At 38.2% G+C, this 24,473-nt stretch overlaps 1 protein-coding gene across 1 annotated transcript; it reads right to left on the bottom strand.

Moving 5' to 3' along the window:
- Window positions 1-338: 338 nt before the first annotated feature.
- Window positions 339-24,236, bottom strand: CHODL (chondrolectin). Its single transcript, XM_040227461.1, has 6 exons — window positions 23,743-24,236; window positions 12,624-12,933; window positions 12,322-12,479; window positions 6,980-7,066; window positions 4,825-4,927; window positions 339-1,726 (listed from the first exon to the last, which is right to left on the bottom strand). Exons 1-6 carry the CDS (start codon window positions 23,819-23,821, stop codon window positions 1,642-1,644), a joined length of 822 nt encoding a protein of 273 aa, XP_040083395.1. The 5' UTR covers window positions 23,822-24,236; the 3' UTR covers window positions 339-1,641.
- Window positions 24,237-24,473: the final 237 nt, after the last annotated feature.

Raw genomic sequence — 24,473 nt, 5'->3', positions numbered from 1 at the left:
CTGCCCAGAAAGATGGGTCTCCAAGAAAGGAAAGAGGAGTGTTAAATGTGGGCAGCTGTAAGCTTAGAAGGCAGCTGCCCATTTTCTCAGTCTCTAAGCAGCTGAAAACGGACCACTGCCCACTAATTTCTATTTTGTCTCTTAATTTTACCAAACAACTGGAGTTGTGAATTCCCACAATGAAAGCACTTTCATTATCTAATTGAAAAGATGAAGTTTAGAACACCCTGCAACTGTAACTTCCATTCTTACCACACTTAAACAGTCATGTGTTTCCATGCATTATTGCAAACACATCTGTACTTTGTTCATGTAAGAGATTTAGACAGCACCAATGATCATTCTTCAGAAACAAGAACTTTTTATTTGGTTAAAAGGAGCACAGAGACATTTGAAAACCAGATAGTTACATCTCTCTCTTGAGAGGAAGGAGCCACAAGCATTGAAGAAACTAGAAGATAGTACAGAGCCACCCCAATTTATTCTCCCAGCCAAACCCTGGACAAGGAACACATGATCACTGATGCCTACAAACACATTTTTACACTATTTCAGTTTCTTTCCTCGTGGAAATGTCAACGTGCTGTGCTTAACTCCACACTCATGGTGACCACTCAACTAGTCCCCACTCTTAAACCCCCTTATATGCTGATAGAGGCTGAACAGAGCCAATCAAGCTCTGCAGGAGTTTGCCTCCAGAGTCAACACCAGAACCATCTTTGCTTTGCTGGCAAGAGAGGGACTGATTTCAGAACCCTCGGAGAGCTACTTGTAGTTATACAGGCAACATGTGAAGACATTATCTTGATTGTGTATGCCACCTTTTTTGTTCTAGATTGAGTATATTATTGTTTATACAGCTATTTAACAAAGTTATTACAAAATCTGTTGAACTTTAAATTCAAAATAATTGTAAGGCACATGTCTTGCACAATTGAAATTAGACAATTCTTGCCTCTAAGTAAAATATTTGAGTAGATACCACGGTTAATGAAATAACTTCTTATTTCTGAAGACATTTCCTAAACTTCCTCTGACCCAAAGCAGAGAAACTAAAAGAAGATGAGCCACTTCTAGAAAATGAAACTTTTTCTACGGTAATAGATTTATGTGGGTGTGAATTCAGTTGACAACAGCAATACATTTCTTTAATCAAAACAGCATGTATTGAAAAATGAGACATCATAAAAAATAAATACTAGAACAGTCCATTCTATCAAACACTCATGTAAAGGAAAAATATTTTGCACACTGTAAATTTCAATGCAGTTTACATTAACTAGATTACAACTTATGAAAGATGAAAGAGACAAAGATAACTCCTTCCAATGCACACATTGCTCTGATGTGTTCACAGCAATTTTATCTGCATCTTATCCATCCCATTGACTTGAAGTTTGGATGCATCCTTTAGCAAAATAAGCATGTCTCACTCCATGATTAGCACAGCATTATTTTATAGATGAGATAATGAACATATAAAAATTGTTTTAGTATTTGCCTCAAGGGGGAGCTTACAGTTCATCTTGCACATCCTTTGAGATTTCAAGCCATTCCAAGCTAAGGTTCTGATGCCATTCCTTATACAGATCCAGAGTTATAAAACTCTATTTTCTTTTCTTGAGCCAAGTCAATGGATTATTATACTTCCATGCCACTTTCTTTCCTGGAGCTTTTTGAAATCCACAGTGTGGACTGGTTTGGGCTAGTTTTTGTTCTTCCTTTACTGAAAAATAGAAGAAGAAGTAAATTCAATGTCTGCGACTTCTCATCAAACTAGGCATGTCTTGGCCCAAATGCAGCTTTGTCAAACTTATCATAAAGGTATCTTTCTTCTCTCATCAGCAGATTTTTTCATTCCTACAAAAAATTCTAGATTATTCCAGTATGTGAAGAGGGTAAGCAGTTCATATAAGATAATGGAAAAAAAAATCTCTCTCTGACCCTTCATATTTTAGAATTCAGACACATACACAAATTCAGTTTCAAATGTTTAACTCAGTTTCAAAATGTTTATTGTAATCACCAATAAATCTTCATTTTCTTTGATCAATTATTTTTATAATTTTGCTTTTTGAATAATCTGCCATTGTTAAAGTACATATGATGTACTTTAATGTCAAATCATCAAAATAGTGCTTTTGTCCTACGTATAAAAACTGTCCTATCCCCTCCACCCATCACTTTTTTTCTGTCCTATAGTTAAGTAATTTAATTCCCCAAAGCTTCATTTTGTTATAGTTTCTGAAACAAAGGCATTTCAAGGCAGATTGAGGCCTGAGAGAGTTCCTCTAGCTCTCAGGCTGACCTGCACTCTATCCTGTCCCTCAAGCTGTGATGTCTCCTAAAGTGAAAAGTGAAAGTGTTAGTCATTCAGTCATGTCTGACTCTTGGCAACCCCATGGAATGCAGCTCCTCTGTCCATGGAGTTCTCCAGGCAAGAATACTGGAGTGGGTGCCACTCCCTTCTCCAGGGGATGTCTTCTAAGTTTTTCCATAAGATGGCCACTTCTTAGACTCCTGCAAACGTGACTGTTTCTGAGTTTCTCCCTTCCTGAGTTGAAGAGAAGTCAGCCTCTTCAAGATACTTATCAAGATTGAGGCTTTTTTTGATCGTTTCCTGGGAATGAGCCCTCGCCTAGATCACTAACCCCTGGTGGTTCCTGTTCATTTTCTTCTGTACTTCCTTGCTCCTACAGATGCTTCCTTCAATAGCATCTGCCCCCAGCCCACGCCCCAGACATTCCTCCTACCCCATCCCATTCAACCTCTGTCTACAAGACACTGTATTGATGAATTCCTTCAAAGAAAGAAATAGTCTTTCTAAATAAGCCTGAGCCATAGAATTTTATAATATTACTTAATTGGCTTCAATTTAACAGTAAATTTATTGCTAACACATGATTGTATCTAAATGATACATTTTGGAGATAGGCATCTATATAAGTAAGATCAACACATCTCTACCTAGGAAGTTATTTTACATGAATGGAAAATAAGCCAAGCAAAGTTGATGAAAAACATGAAATTCTCCTCAATGGTTGAAACAAAAGGGTGGTTAAGTTACTAATGTGGCTTTGGGGTAGCATCAGTATTTACTTGATTTAAGAGTTATCATGGGTTAAGGAAACAAGACTTCTTATTTTGAACTTGACATGGAATGACAGCAGCCATCATGTGTACCCAACCGGAATTTAAACTTTCTGCAAGGAACTCAGATGACAATGGATTGGAGTCTTTGATGAAGTTTTTCCTTGCTTTCCTGGAAGAAAGGAAAATGGGAGGATCTAAGAGAGAATGAATTAAGCACTAATTACTAATTCTGGTGTCTGGAGATGGTTTATGTTTAAGTGAGTATATTTCCTCACCCTTGAGAATTTCCAACATGTGAAAACTCCAAGGTCTTCAAAGTATAAAAACCTGGAAGACTTGAGAATGAGCAGAGTCTCCACAATAATATACTATTTTAAAAGAAGGAAACAAACTTCAGAAAAAAACTCAGTTACTGATACTTTGGTAATTTTACTGTTAGAAATGAGAAGATCTACATAATTTTTCTCAAATCTTTGTTCACAGCGATTAGCTATTTACAGCTCTTCATTATAGTTTGCCTGGGTTATGGGGGGGATTTATATCAAATCTTCCCTCTGCTTCATTGTTTTTCATACTGATGAATTATCTTTTCATCTATAGTCTTAGAATTAAGGGTAAAAATCAGCTATTTACTATTGTTTTTATTCTGTATAAAATATTGAAAACATATATATGTATATATATAAACTGAGTACTCAAAATATAGTATTAATTTGCCAAGCTTTATTTATCATTATTCAAATATGGCTTCTTTAAACAGTCAATATATCACAGCTTGGATTCTTTAAAAAAATTTCTTGTGTACCATTTAGAGTTTATATCTATTTAACTTTTTTTTTTTTTTCTGGAGCTTTTTAACTCAGTAAATTCTTTAGGGTTCATGAAAAAGAAAATGAAGTTAAAAGAAAAAATTACTTATCTGCATGTCCTTCCCTGTTGGAAACATTCTATCATTTTTTTTATTTAGAAGACTGACAAAAATGTCTAGTTTATTCTAACAAGCATGTACTAATTTAAATCCACATCTTCTTTTCTTTGATACATACTTATATTTTACATATTAATGTTTTATTTTAACTGTCAAACTGACACATATGAAAAAATTTCACCTGTAATTCAAGGGTATGAGTAAACAGATATAAAAGAATACTCTCAAGAGTCTTGATGTTAAGATATATCACTTTATTTCAAGATGCCTACTAAAAAGTGACTCATTTTACCATTGTTCCTTTACTTAAAATATCCTTTGGAAATAAAACAGAAGGCTGTTTTTGCAAAAGGTACTACAAAGTTCACATACAAAAATCAAGTCTGGCATACAACTTGAGGTCAAGATTAAAAGTTTTAGCATTACTGCCTGTACTTAATATAAAGAGACAGTACAGTATAGTTGCATATGTTGTGGACTTAAAAACATTCACATTTCAGATTCATCACACATATTAGCCATGAGACCCAAGGCAAATTGTATGACCCATTTAAGCAACCATCTTCCTAACTGAAAAAGAGAAAACAGAAGGATGCCTACTTCATATGGCCTGTGAGGATGAAATGAGATAATTCATAATCCTATAATCAAGGTTTATGTTATTAGATTATATATACTGCATTTGTACTGAAAGAATAAGAATCACAATTTTCTTAAGGCAACTTAAAAACATAATTTTTTAAAGAGTTCTGAAAACGTATTTAAGGTTTTTCAAGTTGTCTCTCCATGTATGAATTATTTACCTTTTATGCAGCATCTGGAAACAGCAGGTTCCAAAAGCAACCAGGATCAGTAAGAGCAAAGGGATTGTTGGTATAACAACATAGATTAGATTGGGAATTATTCCTACAAAAGTAAAACAGTCTTAATGTAAACAGATAGTTGAGGCAGGATTCTGACATTATGGTTCTATAAAAGCTTTCCAAAAAATTAAGGCAAAATAGAATTATTATCAATAAGCAGATACCAAGTAAGGTCTTCCCAAAATACAGAATAATCTAATGAAGTAATATATTTATGTTTGGTTAAAAGTTAAAAACAAAATCATGCTGCATGGTTGCCATGCTTCAGTTAAATGTCCATATTTCCAAAACCATTATTAAATTTGCAATTCAGATAGGGGCTGGCTTTCATAACATATTAATAATCTTAGCTATCTCACTCCATTAATCCTTCTCAGTTATTACTTTGAAAACAAGCACTGATTATTAAAGAATAATCATGATTAAAGTAATTGTTGATTTATTGGATATGTAATTATCCTAACTAATAAGCTCAGTGCCATGATGACATGCATAACTCTCCGGGATTAAGCCAAAATACGTAAATATTAACTGATGATAGAGTCATAACCTAGAGACATAAGACTCCAGAGGCATAAATATTTGATCTTAATTAAATTCTAAGATGAATCATTTTTTAATCCTGTTCCATCACACTAGATAATGTTAGGTATTCTTGGAAAAATAAAAAACTGCCACACAGAACCCCCATATAGCTTGCAATGACTTTATTAAACAATTTTTCAATGTCATAAGAGGGAAAATATTCCTAATATAATTATTTACTGATCTGTTTGATTAGATTTACATGGTCTGAATGGTTTTAAAATCAGACGACTGAAAGTGAAAAGCACTAAGGTTTAATACCACATCCATACAAGAAAAGCAAATTAGAAAGCTATATATTGAGATAGCAAATTGAAAGCCATTATCTTAGTCTAAATGCGTGTGTGCTCCGTCACTCAGTCATGTCTGACTCTTTGCAACTCCATGAATTTTAGTCCACCAGGCTCCTCTCTCCATGGAATTTTCCAGGCAAGAATACTGGAGTGAGTTGCCATTTCCTCTGCCAGGGTTCAAACCCACATCTCCTGTGTCTCCTGCACTGACAGGTGGATTCTTTACCAACTGCACCATGCTAAAACAAGCCCCTAACTGATACTAAGAACAGTTGTTCACTAAAAAGAGATTTGCATTGGGATTGTGTTGTGTGTCTTTTGCAGATAGTGGTGTGCCAATAGGCACTGAGTTGAAAGCTCATTGTATGTGTCCACTACCCAATCTGGTCTTCAGTCATGTCACTTGGTAGCTGGAAACTGGCCAGAGTAGCAGTTTTCCATACCACAGAAAACTCAAAGCCTACAAATTGGACTTTTTAAATCCCAGCTTACTCCAGTCAATCCCTAAACATTTACCAGTTCCTTACTATTTATTGGCTACTGAACATGCCAATTTACATCATAACACCTACAAATTGGGGAAGATCTTTATGAATCCACATTGTAACATGGGATACTTAGTTTAGTATTTGATACAGAAAACAAAATTTCTATTCAAAAACTGGCTTAGGGGACTTCCTGGATGTCCAATGGTTAGGACTCTGTGCTTCCACTGAAGGGGGCGTGGGTTCGATCCATGGGGAACTGGGGAACTTAGTTCCCTGGGGGACTAAGATCTCACAATCCGCAGTGTGTGGCCAAAAAAGAAACACCCACAAAAACTAGCTTAGCATCATTTGTTCCAATGCAATTCTAAAATAAATTTCCATACGCCTATCTTTAGTGCACTTTTTCACTAGGCAACAAGAAAATTGGGGCCAACATGAAGCAAAAATGAACTGAGAGAGTAGCACTGACATATATTCACTACCACGTGTGAAATACATAGCTAGTGAGAAGCTGTTGTGTAGCATGGGGAGCTCCGCTCAGTGCTCTGCGATGCTCTCAAGAGGGAGCTTAAGAGGGAGGGGATATATATACACACTCATAGCGGATTCACATTGTTGTACAGCAGAAACCAACACAACATTGTCAAGCAATCATCCTCCAATCAAAAAAAAAAATTAAGTACATTTTCTTCTCCTTATAGGTGAGTTAAACACATATGAACTAATTACCTGCCTCAGTAACAACTACATTTTGATGCGTATCTCCAGGTTGGTTGGTAAAATACGTCTTTTCTACAGGAGCTGTTGGATTAATCTCTGTAAATAATAAGTACAGTTATCATGTATGATGATAAATAAGACAAATGCAAATGTAGATGAAAATAAAAGCTTATTACAAAACAAAATAAACATTGATTTCTGAACAACTTCCAGCTAATTCTATTTTGAATTTAAATTTATATGAAATGATTTAACAATAAAGGCAGCATTTAATTGTCTCTGAATAAAAGATCTGCCTGGCAACTCTTTGCAGCTTGGATCCACTGGGTGAATTCCTGTAACCCCAGACTGCATTTAACAATCCAGAACATCTGTGCTGATGATAATCTATTATAGGTAATAATGACAAAGGAGGTACAAAAGTAGGCAAAGATAGGCAAGAATTGGAAAGCATAAGAAAGTGAGGCACTAGTTGTGAATAAAGACCAATAAAGATGATTTCTATACTACTGTTGTTTAGTCGTTAAGTCACGTCTGACTCTTTTGCAACCTCATGGACTATAAGCCTGCTAGGCTCCTCTGTCGGTGAGATTTCCCCAGCAAGAATACTGGAGTTGGTTGCCATTTCCTTCTCCAGGGGATCTTCCCAACCCTGGGGCTGGCAGGCAGATTCTTTACCACTGAGCCACCAGGGAAGTCTTTATACTATTATGGTATATAATTTAGATTTCTCCTCACAACAAAAAACACCAGATAACTGCATATGGACAGTATCCGGAATTGATGTTTCAAATAAAAATGTTCTAAGGCACATTTCTGTCCCCTACGAACAATGCCATCCTTAGATTTCCTTCTCAACCGTATCTACATCTTTAAAAAATATATCATAAATTAAGGCTTGCAAATTGCTTCTCTCCCTGCTTTTTCTGAGGCAAGATTTTTCCAATTGCCACACACTTGAAAAATACTGTTGTTTTTTTTTTTTAATAACAATCTGGTACTACTCTCTTGTCTAATATCTTTTTCTAGGACACTATTGCTAAGAATCCACCTGCAATGCAGGAGACCTGAGTTCAATCCGTGGATTAAGCTGGAGGAGGGGATGGGAACCCACTCCAGTATTCTTGCCTGGAGAATCCCCATGGACAGAGGAGCCTGGCAGGCTACAGTCCACGGGGTTGCAAAGAGTCAGACACGACTGAGCAACTAAGCACCAGCAGTGGCTGAATTAATAGATAAATTAAATAGAATTACTAAGAAATAACCTGTACATTTGTCTTCATTTGTTCCAAACGTATAACTCTGTTTATTTTTCTCAATTAATGGAAAAGAAAAAACACATGTAGCATCTTACATTAGTTTCAGAATATTAAACCACTTCAATGTAATGTTCACTATTCTAATTTGGCCACATACTCTCTTCATGAGAAACTTAATCATACACCATCCTATAATAATATTTACTATTCTTTTAAACATATCTTACCCTGACACTTTCCCTCCTCTAGTCTTCAGTCTTACCCTACACTCATTCTTCTATAGAATTTAGACACCCCTTGCTTCTGGTGCTCAACTGGTATTTGCTGAACAAATAATACAGATATTATGCAATTTATCAATATAGAACTAGTTATTTTTTAAATAGTTCACAAGTTTTAATGTAATTGCTGATTAACTGAGAAAATTTTAGAAATACAATCTAATACATACCATTTTTATTGTCTAAGAATAACAGTGCTTAATGTAATTTTAATAAATATAAAAATTGGATTCAACATTCAGAAAACTAAGATCATGGTATCCAGTCCCATCACTTCATGGCAGATAGATGGGGAAACAATGGAAACAGTGACAGACTTGCTTTTCTTGGACTCCAAAATCACTGCAGATGGTGATTGCAGCCATGAAATTAAAAGACACTTGCTCTTTGGAAGAAAGCTATGACCAAGCTAGACAGCATATTAAAAAGCAGAGACAGTACTTTGCCTACAAAGATCCATCTAGTCAAAGCTATGATTTTTCCAGTAGTCATGTATGAATGTGAGAGTTGGACTATAAAGGAAGCTGAGCACTGAAGAACTGATGTTTTTGAACTGTGGTGTTGGAGAAAACTCTTGAGAGTCCCTTGGGCTACAAGGAGATCCAACCAATCCATCCTAAAGAAAATCAGTCCTGAATATTCATGGGAAGGACTGATGCTGAAGCTGAAACTCCAATACTTTGTCCCTTGGATGCGAAGAATGAACTCATTGGAGAAGATCCTGATGCTGGGAAAGATTGAAGGCAGGAGAAGGGGATGACAGAGGATGAGATGATTGGATGGCTTCACCAACTCGATGGACATGAGTCTGAGCAAGCTCCAGGAGTTGGTGATGGACAGGGACACCTGGCGTGCCGTAGTCCACAGGGTTGCAAAGAGTAGGACACAAATGAGCCACTGAACTAAACTGAATAACTGGATTCAGAAGCATCCTCTTAATAATGTCTCTGGATAACAGTGATAGACCCAAAGAATAAATATGCAACTCACAGGACAATAACAAAAAATGTTGGAGAAGAAAGTGAGAAAATTTAGAAGTGAATTATTCAGTTTCTATATAACTAAGCTAATTTTTTTAACCACTTTTGTATATCAGTAGTCATGCTCTTGTGGTGCTAGAGAAGACTCTTGAGAGTTCCTTGGACTGTAAGGAGATCAAATCAGTTAATCCTAGAGGAAATCAGTCCTGAATATTCATTGGAAGGACTGATGCTGAAGATGAAGCTCCAATACTTCAACCAACTGATATGAAGAGCTGACACATTGGAACAGACCCTGATGCTAGAAAAGATTGTAGGCAAAAGGAGAAGGGGGTGACAGATGATGAGATGGCTGAATGGCATCATCGATTCAGTGGACATGAGTTTGAGCAAACTGTAAGAGATAGTGAAGGACAAGGAAGCCTGGCATACTGCAGTCCATGGGGTCACAGAGTCGGGCATGACTTAGCAACCAAACAACAAGTCATGCTATTAGATAATATGCAGGAGCAGAAAGCAGAGACTAAGTTCAAGTCACATAGTACCTCTGGTATAGTTGGAGAATAAAGTTCAAAATATTGTTACAATTTGTAGATTAGTTTTACTGCTTGCTCCTCCAATCCCCACACCACTAAAAAGCTAACTACTCACCACCAAAATAGAATTGACTATACAAGCAGGGAATTTAATCAAGCCAACATCCTTCATAAATAAGATAGTAAGCTCAAGGAAAGAAAATCAGTTACATATGTGTGTGTGTGTGTGTATTAGTCAGTCAGTCATGCCCAACTCTTTAGTGACCCCATGGACTGTAGCCCACCAGCCTCCTCTGTCCACGGGATTCTCCAGGCAAGAATACTGGAAGGGGTTGCCATACCCTTCTTTACCGCTGAGCCACTTGGAAAGCCCTCTCCATCAGTTACACATAAGGTAAATAAAATGAAAATAAAGTACAGAAATTCTAAGTACATTAATAAGACCAACCATGGAAGTGTTCAAGTACTTCAAAAACAATAAGTACATAAAATAATCTTGCTCAAAAGCTATCCATATTTGAAGATTTAGGTAGAATATAGAAGATAATGGAAAAAATAATTTTATGTCTAAAATGCTGTTCCATAAGTAGGATAAACTTAGACTACCTAATACAAAACAAGATTCAGAGGTAACAGTGTCCTGAATAAGGTGGTAAGTGTGATGCAAGATAAAATAGTATAAAAAGGTCAGCTAGAAGTTCAAAGAAAGGAGAAGATAATATTGTATTAAGAATATACCATAATATACTTTGTTTCATTTAACAGTTTCAAGCACTTAGTGTCACAAAGTTAAAATGTCAGAGAATTTCAACTTTATATTTTTCTAAGGAAAAAAATCTAGACAAAGAACCTAAGTGCAAAACAGATTTCATTTTGCAAAGGCTTCTAAGAGGGTAATGATGGATTTAACCACCAAGAGGTTTAAAGAATAAACTCACCAGGGATAAAGAGAGAAGGCTAATATACTCAAGAGAAGAATAAATATAAGAGAAGGGTAAATCTAATCCAAGTAATCCTTTGTGCTTTACAGTCTTATGAGTAAAGAAGAAGTATAATTTCAAGAGAATAATGGAAATACAGCACTTGATTATAATTGCTTACCATGAACATATGCTTCGAGGTCAAGCAGACAGCCCTTGGGAAAATTCAAATGAAATTTCCAAACACTGAGAGGAGAAAAACAGCAAAAAGACCTCAAAGCCTAAGTGTCTAAGTTGACTTTTTCAGATCATTAAAAAGATGAGTTTACATAGTTCTGATTAGTCTCTTTTTTGGTCAAATTTCAATTCAGTTCAGCTGTCCTGTTCAAAGTAATTCAAGTTTACCATTTCAGTAGGAAACCATACTACCGTAGCTCAGGTCAGAGCAATCTCTCCATGTTCTGCATAGGGTAAGAAAGTTGGAGACGTCAAACAGAAGGAAACTGAGGAGGCATATTCCATAGACTGAGGGCCACAGCAAGAACATGGCACACGCCCCTACTTTTCTGCACCAGGGTTCTCAGACATTCAGATTTTCACTGAGGAGTACAAGCCAAATATCATGCCATTATATGATAAGCTAATATCCCAGAAGAATGGTGCTTGGTTTCCTTAAATAAACCTGAAAATGTCCTCCTGCTGCTGCTAAGTTGTTTCAGTCATGTCTGACCCTGTGCGACCCCACAGACAGCAGCCCACGGGGCTCCCCCATCCCTGGGATTCTCCAGGCAAGAACACTGGAGTGGGTTGTCATCTCCTTCTCCAATGAGGGAAGTGAAAAGTGAAAGTGAAGATGCTCAGTCGTATCTGACTCTTAGCAACCCCATGGACTATAGCCTATGGGGTCCTCCATCCATGGGATTCTCCAAGCAAGAGTACTGGAGTGGGTTGCCATTGCCTTCTCCAGAAAATGTCCTAAAAAACTACTAATGACATGTGTAAACTCATAGGTGCTGTGGTAACATACCTACTTCACACGCACTATACTAAATGCTCAAATGTTTGTAAATAGATATTTATTCTTCATAAAACCTGTTTACAAAAACATAATTTGGCCTTAATATTAAAAATAATTACTGTCTCTTAAAGACACCTCTCTGGATATTTCTAGATACTCCCTTCTATTTAACTCATTGGGCAGTTGTTTGCTTTATAGCTTACTGTGCTTTAATACTCTGTCATCGAACTGCAAAGTAATTTTGTGTTTCACTGCAGAAAAACAAAAAAAAAATCCCAGGTAGCATAGGTTAAAGATGAAAAATATAAGCCAGTACACATATACAATCTGCTCCTACTGACTTACAATGCTTCCTACCTGGTTCATACTTGCAGATGTAATTGTGCTTCATGTTGCACCTGTCGTCATTCCACTGGTAAAGGTAGGGGCCCCCAAGGCCAGGGTTGGCCGTTGGCTGATGATACATCACAACACACTTCTCACTTCCACAGGAAGGTTCATCAGTGTACCAGTTTCTGCAAGGACAGAGTACCAGGGACACTTCTCAGTGACTTCACCTGTTCTACTCTGACATCCTCTACAGGTAACGGACATCTCCCCTCATTCTTTGCCCTCTGAGTCCCCTTAGAGACCTCTGCCTCCTCAGGATCCCCGCTCACCGGTACTGGGAACTGCTTCCATCCGACCACTGGTAGAGATCTGGGCAGGCACCGGATGTTTGCCCCTGGCCGTTTCTCCAAAGCCCTATCCAGAAATCACTATCAGAAATTCCTATTCCTGGCTTTGTCAGGTTCTGCAGCATGCTTTCTATTAACTTCTGTTCTGCTTCATTCTCCAGGCTCAGAAGGGCTCCCCCTTCGCTCTCGCAAGCCAGCCGTGCCTCCTGAAAGCTCACACGGCTGGACAGCTCGTGAAAGTAGGCCACCTTGTAGCAGAGATGCTTGAAATCAGCAAAACATAATTTTTGGCCTGAAAAAAAGAAAAGATGTCCATGTACTGATTATCTGAACTAACTTCATAATGCTACTTACTACACGTTAAAATGAAAGGACCAATCAAAACAGAAAGATTCTATCAAGAACATTTCTCCCACGGAACCACTGCATAAAGTCTAGAAAACATTTAGATTCCTACTGCAATCTACAAAAGCGAATTGATTCCCTAACAAACTAGTAATCCAAACTTTTCAAAACAGGGAAAAAGAAAAGTATAAGTGGCTCAGTCATGCCCAAATCTTTGCAACCCCATGGACTGCAACGCACCAGACTCCTCTGTCCATGAAATTCTCCGGGAAAGAATACTGCAGTTGGTTGCCTTTCCCTTCTGAACCAAGGGATCTTCCTGACCCGAGGATCGAACCCGGATCTCCCACCTTGCAAGCATATTCTCTATCATCTGAGCCACCAAGGAAGCAGTACAACTAGGAAATTTTTGTAAAGAGAAGTCATAATTCTTCTGGCTTACCTTTTGCAAACTGATAGCTAGAGCAAGTGAAAGTAGATAAAGAAATGTCAAGTACACACAGTAAAGGAAGCTAAAAGGTTAAAATTATGAAATAAGAATCACAGTTCACAAAGGAATTAATAAAAAGTAAAGTAAAAAAGCAATTTTTACATAAGGCATCATGAAGTGAATACATTTAAATAATTTAAATTTAAATAAAGTGGCAACTATAAACTGTAAACATTTGTTTTTCTTGTATATATCTGAGAACAAACATATTAAAATTCAAAGTTAATAGGAGTCAGTATAAAGATAAGGGTAATGATAAACAATTAATATAGTGTGATATTAGAAGTGACAGGTAAACCTTCTAGAGTACTCTAGGAATTTGGAAAAGAAATTTTAAATGCATTTTCACTTGTATTTTAAAGGTTTTTATAAGTTACAACACTCAGTTCAACCATCTATGCTGATATCTGTGAATGGTTTTAAAAGTCACTATATAGAGAGATAATACAAATTTATGTCACGATATTAGATTGAACCACAAATGAAGTTTAAGATAATTCTCAAGAGTTTTTAATGAAATACCACCTTTTATCAAGCTTCACTGCTATGTCATCACTAACAACATCTGTGAAGACTTAAATACATAGGCAAACAAAAGTTTGACTTAAAAGGCCTCTCAAAATTGAATTTTACATACCTCTACATATAGATCAGAATGAATACTCCTAATTACTTCGTGACAGAACTACAAATATGAATGATCACACTGCATCATATAAAAGCCATATAAATAACAGGAATAGTGTCCAGGATTTAGCAACGAAATTCCTATTGTTCTATTGTTTGCACCTGCCTCTTTTTATCACCAAGTAAGTATGCCAAGGTTATAGACACAGCCTCCACTAAGGTCATGCTGCTTTGTTTTGTTTTTCATTAGCTTCCATGATTCACCTCAAATCTTTGCTATCAACTTTAAAAACTGCCATGGCTCTATCTCTGTCATTATTGCTTATCCCCTATCCCCAGCCTGCTGTCCACAGTCTCCACCTCCCTTTCAGTCTCTCGTTTCAGCTTGAGGTTTGCCGTTGGAAAATAAGCTAGTATTTTATGTAAAATCAAGGCCAGTTACTTTATACCAAGAAATCACGACATAGCTTTACTGCTTACAATTCTTATTCTTCTTGGAATTGAAGGCTTTATTCACTGTGTATTTAATTTTGTAGCTGATCAAGAAAGTCTGTCAGTATTAGAGGGCTGTTATAACACTATTTCTAGCCATTGTTATAATATTTAAAATAAAACATTCAAGCTTTATACTCTTAATTACAGTACATCACACTGAACCAATGTTTGTATCACATCCATTCTCACCCACAATCAGCAATTAATGACCTCTGATGACACTTAGAGGCAGGAGGGAAGAAATCAGTGGAAGGCCATTAACCTCACACTAGTGTTTGAGTGATAGGCATTCAGTATCTTGATACAAGCTGAGAACAGCCAACTAACAACACAGAAGTTCCATCAATGCAAGCAAGACAGCCAGGTGTCCTCTCTGTCTCATTAACTGTGATCTGGACTCAGGAGTAATGCACTGAATAATAAGAACAAATTAAGAGACTGCCCCAACTAACTGTTAATGAAAAATAACATGTTCATATGAATCACTACAGGAAACTTGAATTAAAGAGACACCAGACAAATCTGCCTGAAATAAATAATCTGAGGGAGATGACATGGAAGTCCCGATGGTTGATCCTAATACAATTTTTTTTTAATTTCTAATTTATTATTAGGGTTTGTGATGATGTCAATGTTCAAAATGGTTGTCCCTGGCAATACTTTAGTAATGCCATTAAGCCTAGTGATTTTTAGGCTTGTATTTTTAAAGCTAGCTCTATCTCTATTTTCATTTCTACATCTTTTACATACTTCTAAATCTCAAAATATATCTGAGCTGCATTCCCTTGAGCTTTCAATTTGTTCAATTTTCCACCCAAGAACTCTCAGACTTCAATGTGATCCTAGCACTTTTGAAATATTAACTTGTCCAGTGAGATTGTTTGGCAAGATAATAGAAAGAAACCAAATTTAAAAAAAAAAAAAAAAACAGATTAGCCAGAAATTTTAATGAGTTAAAAATTATTTATGTAACAAAGCCAGCAACAGTAGTTCAGAGGATATGCCTAGTTCACTTTATAAGCTAAAAGTCTCTGCTCATTATCTTTGACATATTGAAAAATAAATGCAGAGATTTATTATTTATGATGAGGATACAAGAAAAATGATGAAATTTTATTTATAAAATTAAAATAGCACTTCTAATTAAATGCTTAAGAGAGCTTTAAATGTCTTGTGGAAATTCCTAATACCACTACTAGGTATTAGAAATGTCAACCTGTAGATAAATGTTAGTCTATACAGAAATAATAATAATAAAGGAAAAATCTAGAGACAGGGATTATATTTTAAACAGTTAAGAACTAATACTGTAGGAGCCCTGGACAAGAGCTAGCCTTTGCACTGTCTGTGCCAGGCACCATTTCTTTGTCAGTGGATGATGGAATGGTCCAGGATCCTGGAAGATGGGGTGTAGACTGTGGTGGCTGCACATCAGGGGGACTCTTAGAGGATGAGGACAATGACCAATTACCAATTACAAATATATGTTAACTGCAAAGTGTATTAGTTGAATATCAGGTGTGTCCACACATTTTTAAACTGAAGTGACCAGCAGTTCAGCTTTAGCAAAGCAGTTTTGAGGAAATTATTAACTATATGGAACATTTTTATGGTATTTATATATAAAATCAGTTAAAGCTGACACTGAATTTCTTCACATTCAATTCTATTTTATTATTGACTTCCACCTTATTCAGCAAACTTGGTCCAAGTTGCAGCAAAATCAGCAGAAGCAACAGCTACTGAACCACTCACCACCATTTCAGCTGACCACACTTGGCTGTAAGAGCAGTGGAACTTTCAACAGATGGGAAACAAATGTTGCCCTAATTCCCAGAAAAGTCCCATTAATACAGGCCTTCTGGAAGCAACTTTCCCACTTCTCTGAAGGCTAATCTTCTTAGGGAGGCATTATGACTACATCCCTTCTCATTCTGTGAGATCACATGGAAAATTTCCTTTTCTCTTGTTTTTAAATATTCAGAATAAACCCTCCGTTGACTTTTTTGAACAACAGGAAGCTAGTCTTCCATTTACTACACATAACTCCATCTACTACATCTAATCTTCCACCTACTATTCTACCACCTGTAAAATAATCAGATAACTGCCTAGCAGTTTTTATTACACTAAGGCTAGCTTGATGACAATTTACTAACACTTACCTAACATCTGTGGTGGAAAATCTCCCTTTATTGTTGGCTTATTTACAAAAGAGAAAGACTTTTTACCTAGGAGTCCACAGCTCCTGGTTTCATACATACATTCATACATGCATGCATGCGCGCGCGCACACACACACACACACACACTCATACAACTACATAGACACATATGCACTTTAATTCAGCAATAATTTTTAGTATTGCTTGCTAAAATAATCATTCCTATCATTATCATAGCTAAGATTCTACTATTTCCATACATAGATCATTCTGTCTTTTTTCTTAGTCATAAAAATTCCTGTAGATCTAAATATTGGCAGAGTTTTAAAAGTTTTTAGTAACAATGTAAAAGTGGGACCAACTAATAAAGTCATGGCAAGAATTTTTCTTCCTGAATAGAAAGAATCTATGATTTGGTTTGGGGGTGTGCATGTTAAGTCGCTTCAGTTGTGTCTGACTGTGTGACCCTATGGACTGCAGCCTGCCAGGTTCCTCTGTCCGTGGGATTCTCCATGGACAAGAATACTGGAGTGGGTTGCCATGCTCTCTTCTGGGGGATCTTTCCCACCCAGGGATCGAAAGCCGTGTCTCTTATGTCTTCTGCATTGGCTGGTGGGTTCTTTACCATGAGATCTACTGAGAACCTTATGATTTGGTTGGGTTTCACTTATATTTATTAAATTTCTGAAAGTTGAGTCCTCAGTTATTAAAGTAACAACATTTTTTTCTTATACCTCACACTATAATCACATATTATCAACATTAAATAAGTATTTAATTTTATCATATTTTTCAATAAAAACATGGAAGTCATACTATGAATTCCAGTTGTTCAATTATGATCTACCTTTAGTTGCAAAGAAAAAAGCAAATTGTATAAAAGAGGACCTACATGATAAATCTTCCCCAAATCAGACTAACTGGAGTTTGGACATTTCACTAGAATACCATAAACCAATTTGTTTTTCATAGTTCTTTTTTACTGTACTCAAAATCAAAGGGATAAATATGCTGAAACTGTAACATACAATGTGATATGACTTCCGATCGTAATGCCCAAACTTTGAAACTAAAAAGGAAAGCTATCAATTATTCATTCTGCTTTTACTGTTCAATATTGCACCAACTTTTTAAGACTTTTTCATCATAAATATGTTTTGCTATAATAAACTTTACTTTTGCAATAGATTTTGTAATGTAATTAATTGCATAGTGCACTATTAAGATAGTGCTGGAATCCGTCTTCCTATGCTGACAAACAGCGAAAACTATAGTTTTGGCCATTGGTTGAATAATGGTGGCATGAGCAAATCCGAACTCTCTACCTGGGAAACACCACAAGTCTTCTGAGAAAGGAATGAAATTTATTTCATTAACCCAGTATTTAAAATAAGATCTAAATAATAAATGTAAACCAAGTATTCATGTGAGTGAAGAATTCAAGCATTGAATCACTAAGAGCTGACTTTAGTCAATAAGAGCTTTACTTGAACAGTGGAAATATTAGGGACATTAAACTTTTCTGGCCTCAGTCTTCTTACCTAAAAAGTATGAGTAGCTCGGTGATTTAAAGAAATAATGATAATAGCCTGAGATTTATCAATAGCTAAGTGTGCAAACCCTCACAGCTAGCACAATCCACTGTTGTTTTTCAGTCGCTAAGTCTTGTCCAGCTCTTTGTGGCTCCATGGACTGCAGCATGCCAGGCCTCCCTGTCCTTCACTATCTCCTGGATCTTGCTCAGACTCATGTCCATAGAGTCGGTGATGCCATCCAACCATCTCATCTTCTGTTGTCCCCTTCTCCTCCTGTCTTCAATCTTCCCCAACCTCAGGGTCTTCTCCGGTGAGTCAGTTCTTCACATCAGGTGGCCAAAGTATTGGAGCTTCAGCTTCAGCATCTGTCCTTCCAATGTATATGCAGGACTTATTTCCTTTAGGATTGACTGGTTTGAGCTCCTTGCAATCCAGGTGACTCTCAGAGTCTTCTCCATGCCTTTGGGTAAATTAGGAAAGAGGATCTCTCCTGGTGATGTAGGCTGCTTTTCTGTAGGTGGCTCAGTGATAGCTGTGGGGCCTGAATTCCTGAGTGCCTTCTCACAGCTTCTTGGTGGAGCCTGTGTCCATGACATGACCTGCACTAATGTGTTTGAACTCCTTTAACCCCACAACTGGGATGCTGGGAAAGATTGAAGGCAAAAGGAGAAGGGGATGGCAGAAGATGAGATGGTTATACAGCATCACCAATTCAATGGACATGAATTTGAGCAAACTCTGGGAGATAGTGGAGGACAGAGGAGCCTGGCATGCTGCAGTCCATGGGGTCCCAAAGAGTCGGACACCACTTAGCAACTGAACAACATCAACAACAACCCCACAGCAACCCTGTGGTGTGGATGCTGTTATCCCATCTTAACAATGAAGCAAGGGAGACACAGAAAAGTTAAATCATTTGCCAAACTCACACAGCTCATAAATGGTTAAGTGTTTGGAACCAGGCAGTCTGGGTCCACAGTTCACACATGTCCCCAAATTTCTAGGCTGCCTCCATGGAGGTCTCAGGTATATTTTTCTAAGGTGAACAAATTCATGAATAAAGGGACTGACTCATATATACATAATTAGTATAACCTATGCTATCATGATTAGCATTGGCTCATGATTGATTACCAGATGGCTAACACATGCTCGGGGTTGTACATATAGAGTTTCCCTCTAAGCAGAATGCAGAATTTCTTTTAGTTAACATTTAGACATAGGTTTCCTATTGCAACATCTATCTCAGATTTTCAGACCCCATATCTCCTCAATGATTTTTAAGTCTAGACCTTCTATTTTCCAAACAACATAGACAAGGTCCAATCTGAACATCTCCCCAACAACAAGGAATATCAGTTCAGTTCAGTTCAGTCACTCAGTCATGTCCGACTCCCTGTGACCCCATGAATCGCAGCACGCCAGGCCTCCCTGTCCATCACCAACTCCCGGAGTTCACTCAGACGCAGGTCCATGGAGTCAGTGAGGCCATCCAGCCATCTCATCCTCTGTCGTCCCCTTCTCCTCGTGCCCCCAATCCCTCCCAGCATCAGAGTCTTTTCCAATGAGTCAACTCTTCGCATGAGGTGGCCAAACTACTGGAATTTCAGCTTTAGCATCATTCCTTCCAAAGTCCCAGGGCTGATCTCCTTCAGAATAACTTTAGTCAAATTGTCAGGCTATGTTCTATCATCAGTGATATGTTAAAACATGAAAGAAACAATCTCGCCTGATAGTTGTATCCATCATTTACCTGTGTGCTAAGCATCTAACACAGAAGACAGAGAGTTGGAGAAGGTCAACATTGCTAATAAGACCATCAGCTGAATTTCCACTTTGAACATCTTTATTTAATACTGTCCCTTTTTAATGTTAATGTAACAGATATTACCATCTTCCAGTAAAAGAATTATGAAAATAAAACCATAAAATAATGAAAAATGGCAGGTAAGGATTAATGACTATGATGAATGTGTAGTTTATTAAGTGACTGCTAATAAGATTAATTCATTCCTCTCTTGCCCAAGAGATACTTAAAGTAATTGCATCTTTGAAAACTGCACTGTCATCACTTTATGCTTTTGATGATGTCATGGAATAGTACCACAAGCTGGAATACTCTCAGCAGTTTTTTGCAATTAAAAAAAAATCTTGTATGTCCCTTGGTATTAATCTATGGGCTACTGGTCACCACCTATGATTTTGCAATATTCTGTGTCATTTAGATGATCAAAATGGAAGTCTCTAAATCGTTCAGTCTTCTAAATAAAATGTTTGCCAATTTCAATAATTTCAAGTGAATACATATTAAAGTGTTCTGCAGAAATGTGGAGGTACCCTGAAACATACGTAATGCACTTTGCAGTATAAACAGGTTAATGGGTTACTGCTGGGTGCACTTAAAAAGAGAAAGTAAACACACACACATTACTTCAGAACACTGTAAATGCTTAAGAATATCCATGTGCTCTCCAGATATATTCTCCCATCTTAGAGACCTGAATTTTGAATTATTTTTCATATGTATGCATATACCCCCAAAGTAAAATTGTCTTACCTTTGTCCTAAAGAAGATGTCATTATCCTCCAGTCACTTCACAAATTTAAATGATTGCACCCCCTCCCCCAGAGATATCCTCTACACAAGGGATCCCCAAACTGCCTGATGGTCTGAGGTACAGTTGATGTAATGATAATAGAAATAAAGTGCACAATAAATGTGATGGGTTTGAATCATCCCAAAACCATCCCTCTACCCTACGTTCCATGGAAAAACTGTCTTCCATGAAATCAGTCTCTGGTACCAAAAAGGTTGGGACCATTGCTACACATCTGTGTAGAGCAACAAATGGGTACTGGTCTAAGATCTTAAAGTAATTACCAAACTAGAATTAAAAATTCACTAGATATTCTGTGATCACTATCCTCATGGTTATATATTTTTATTGCATATTCGTGCATCAAAATAAGCATAGCCAGGAATTTATAAACATACTCTTCTATTACTGCTAGATACTATGAAATTTTATGAGGCAGGTTAAGATACTGTTTCATAAGCTTATTCTCTTTAAAATGCTTTCACTTCATTTATAAATAATGCTCTCAACTTTTAAAAAGGTGGTGTATGTAACAGTATTGGAAAGTATCTTATTGAATAAAGTTATGAGTTCTTATCTTTTTTCCCTAGGATAAATGGTTATTTTTCATATATTATATGGAAATTATAATGGTTAAAATGATCTTCAATAACTAAAAAATGCATTCCATATATTGTAAGTATGTTCCTAATAATGGCCCTAAAAAGCTTGTTTCAGTTGACAGACAGTTAAGTAGAATTTTGGTAAATGGTCCCTAGTGGCATGAAAAAGTTGATGCACGTTTCAAAGCTTCACAGCATCCAGGGAGATATTAGACCTAATATTTCCAAAATATCAGGCTTTAGACTGCTCTGTTCTCATGCCATTAATGGCTGATATATACATTTTAAAAAATTAGTGTTCAGAGGATAAAATTACAAATCAATTTATAATGGTTAGATTTCAATGTGAGTTTGTATGGCAAAGACAAATTATTCATAAGAAGAACATAACTTGGTAATTATTTTACTATCAAGTAAACATCATCATTTATGTTAAATTGAATAAATCATGTTCACTTAATTAGAAATTTTCCAGATGTCACCTACAAGATGTCTATAAATACTTACTAGAAGAACACAGCAAAAGGTTTGTAAGCATTTATGCAGTAATAGAACACAACATGAACTTTTCATCAATGGTTTTTCTCAAGGTCTGCTTTATGTATTCTTCTCCCTTTGCAAATTTTAAGAGATGAAACAGGAATATACCTAATGGAAACTATTTAAGTCAGTGAAGTTTTCCATTGTGTTTAAGAAACACCTTAAGCTCAGAGCCTGATCTCTGCTGTTCATTCATTTGCACGAATTCTGACAGAGACAAAGGCAGTCAGATGCTTAATTCACACATTCAGATGAGTCTGTATGCTGGACTTTTCTTTGAAGCTAACTTCGGCAGGAGGAATCCAAAGTTAGGGCTTGTGTAACCTTATTTGATTCTGAAATGTTTTCATTTTATATTTAAATAATAACAGCCTGGAAAAAAATGTAAGCAATATGCATTTCCAAGTGACCTTTCACACAATGTATTTAATTCCAGTATTTCCAGAGGGCCCAAAAGTTAGTGGAGAGTGATTGATACCCAGACATTGAAGGATTGTATTCAGAAGAGGCAGAACATCACATTGCTGAGGGGAATATCAGTAACAATTAGGCTTAATAGGCCAATTTCTAAAGGTCTGGCTTCACTACTGATTAAGTCGCTGTCATCTGTCATCTACCTCTAGTGACACCTGTTATACAGACGCACAGAATGTGAAAAGGAATCTGTGCTTTCTACATTAAAAAAAAAAATTACACACTTACAACCCACATGCCTTCAACAAATGTCTATTGCAACACTATAATTAGCATCACAAGAAATTTCAATAAGGGTAGTTATGCTCAATTTTCCTGTAAGGCCCGATTCATTCATCCTAGGCTTTCGAGAATCTTCGCTTTTTTTTTTTTTTTAAAGAGACCTCCCCCCAAAGTAAGGGAGAGTGAATGTGGTATGAATTGCTCAACAACAGGACAGTATAAGTCGTCGAAGAAAGAAAAAAAAAAAAAAAAAAAGCAAAGCAAGGGCCGGGAAACTTGCCAATTCTGATCCCTTTCCTTTGCATAGATTAGAATCGACCTAATTGGGCCCCTACTGTGTGCATAGACCTGCATTGATGATCGTGCACACCTCAACCCAACTCGAGCCGATTTCGTGTTCTGAGACGTCCCCAGCTTGCAACAAGGTGTGTAAAAGAAAGATCTCCTCCCACGACGACCAGTGGCCTGGTCTTTGTCAGCCCTCCTGAGAACAAAGGCTGAGCACCCCGGGGTCGGTGAGCCACCCACAGCGAACAGGTCTGGTCTCAGAAATCATCTGCATAAAGCCCGTGCAGGCGGGCGGGGACTGGAATCGAGCCAGGCCAACGGGGGTGGCATTTCTGCAGCGGCTCTTCTGTCTCTGGGCTCCGTCTGCCTCCGCGGTACCCCACCCCTTCTACAAGTACCAGCCCTGCGGCCAACTCTCTTATACAGAAAGTCGAAATAAGTCCTAGAAAATGCAGTACTGCCCAGGATGAAGCAGAGCTCGCTTCGCAACTACTAAACCAGGCACTTCCAAAAGAATGTAAACTTTTCTGGGTGTTTAGGGAGGGATGGGGAGAAAGCAGCATGCAGTCAATTTCCTCCTGCCTCCTCCGGCCCCCTACCTACCCCGCCCGGGTTTCCAACCCCTGGGAGAGCCTCCACCCCTGGACACGCAGGCCCGAGCCCGCGCGCCCCGCGATCCCCTCTCCCGGCTTGAGAGCCCGGCGGGCTGCCCCGGACTCACCGCTGACCACCCGGCGGCAGAAGGCTCCGTGGCCGCAGAGCAGCGCGGCGCCCAGCAGCAGCGATACCACGCGGCTCATCGTGACGGGGCGGCAGGTGTGGCGTGGAGCGAAGGTGGCCTCTGCCCTCCTGGCGGCCCGGCTCTAACCCCGCAATCCCCCTGCCTCCACGTTGGAGGTCCTACTCCCGCCGCCCGAGCCCGGCTGCCCGGCCCCCTGAGAGCATCGCCTCGGGCCGGACCCGGCGCCGGGCGCGCTGATGCCGCGCGCGAGTGTGCCGGGTTGGAGCGCACGACCCTGCGGGTGCGCGTCTCCAGAGAGGCACCCGAAGTGAAGGGGTCCCGTGTCTGTCCCAGAAAAGAAGAAGGAGCCCCGGTGAGGCCCGCACCGTCCCCCTGGCTCCTCTCCTCGGCCTCTGGCCAGCGAGGGGCTGAGCCCGTGCGCCCAGGTCTTGGCTCCTACAGACGCAGCAGCAGCTCTGCGCTGGAGGCGCCGTCTTATATACCCACGTACCCGAGGCTCCAGCCCCTCGCCAGTAATAATGTTTAACTACTTCGCCTCTCCTGCCCTGCGGAGCATCCTTGGCCCCTCCCCTAAAAACTGGAGCCACTTTGAAAACAGTCCAGTCAGCAGCCCCACCTCCTCGCGCTCTCCTCTTTCCATTCGCTAGCAGACTCATTTGTGTAAAATGAGACAGTTTTGCTATTAAACTCTGGCAAAAGTTGGACCCATT

The sequence above is a fragment of the Oryx dammah genome, unplaced genomic scaffold, assembly GCF_014754425.2.
Source record: "Oryx dammah isolate SB20612 unplaced genomic scaffold, SCBI_Odam_1.1 HiC_scaffold_2, whole genome shotgun sequence".
Classification (NCBI taxonomy): domain Eukaryota; kingdom Metazoa; phylum Chordata; class Mammalia; order Artiodactyla; family Bovidae; genus Oryx; species Oryx dammah.
Note: the sequence above shows the minus strand (reverse complement) of the source record. Positions and strands in the feature narration are given on the sequence as shown.

Coding starts and splice junctions, on each gene's coding strand:
- CHODL (XM_040227461.1), bottom strand. CDS start 23,821: ATGAGCCGCGTGGTATCGCTGCTGCTGGGCGCCGCGCTGCTCTGCGGC. Junction 12,934..23,742: donor CTGCCGCCGGGTGGTCAGCG/GTGAGTCCGGGG, acceptor TCTTTTTTTCAG/GCCAAAAATTATGTTTTGCT. Junction 4,928..6,979: donor TGTAGTTGTTACTGAGGCAG/GTAATTAGTTCA, acceptor TTACTTTTGTAG/GAATAATTCCCAATCTAATC.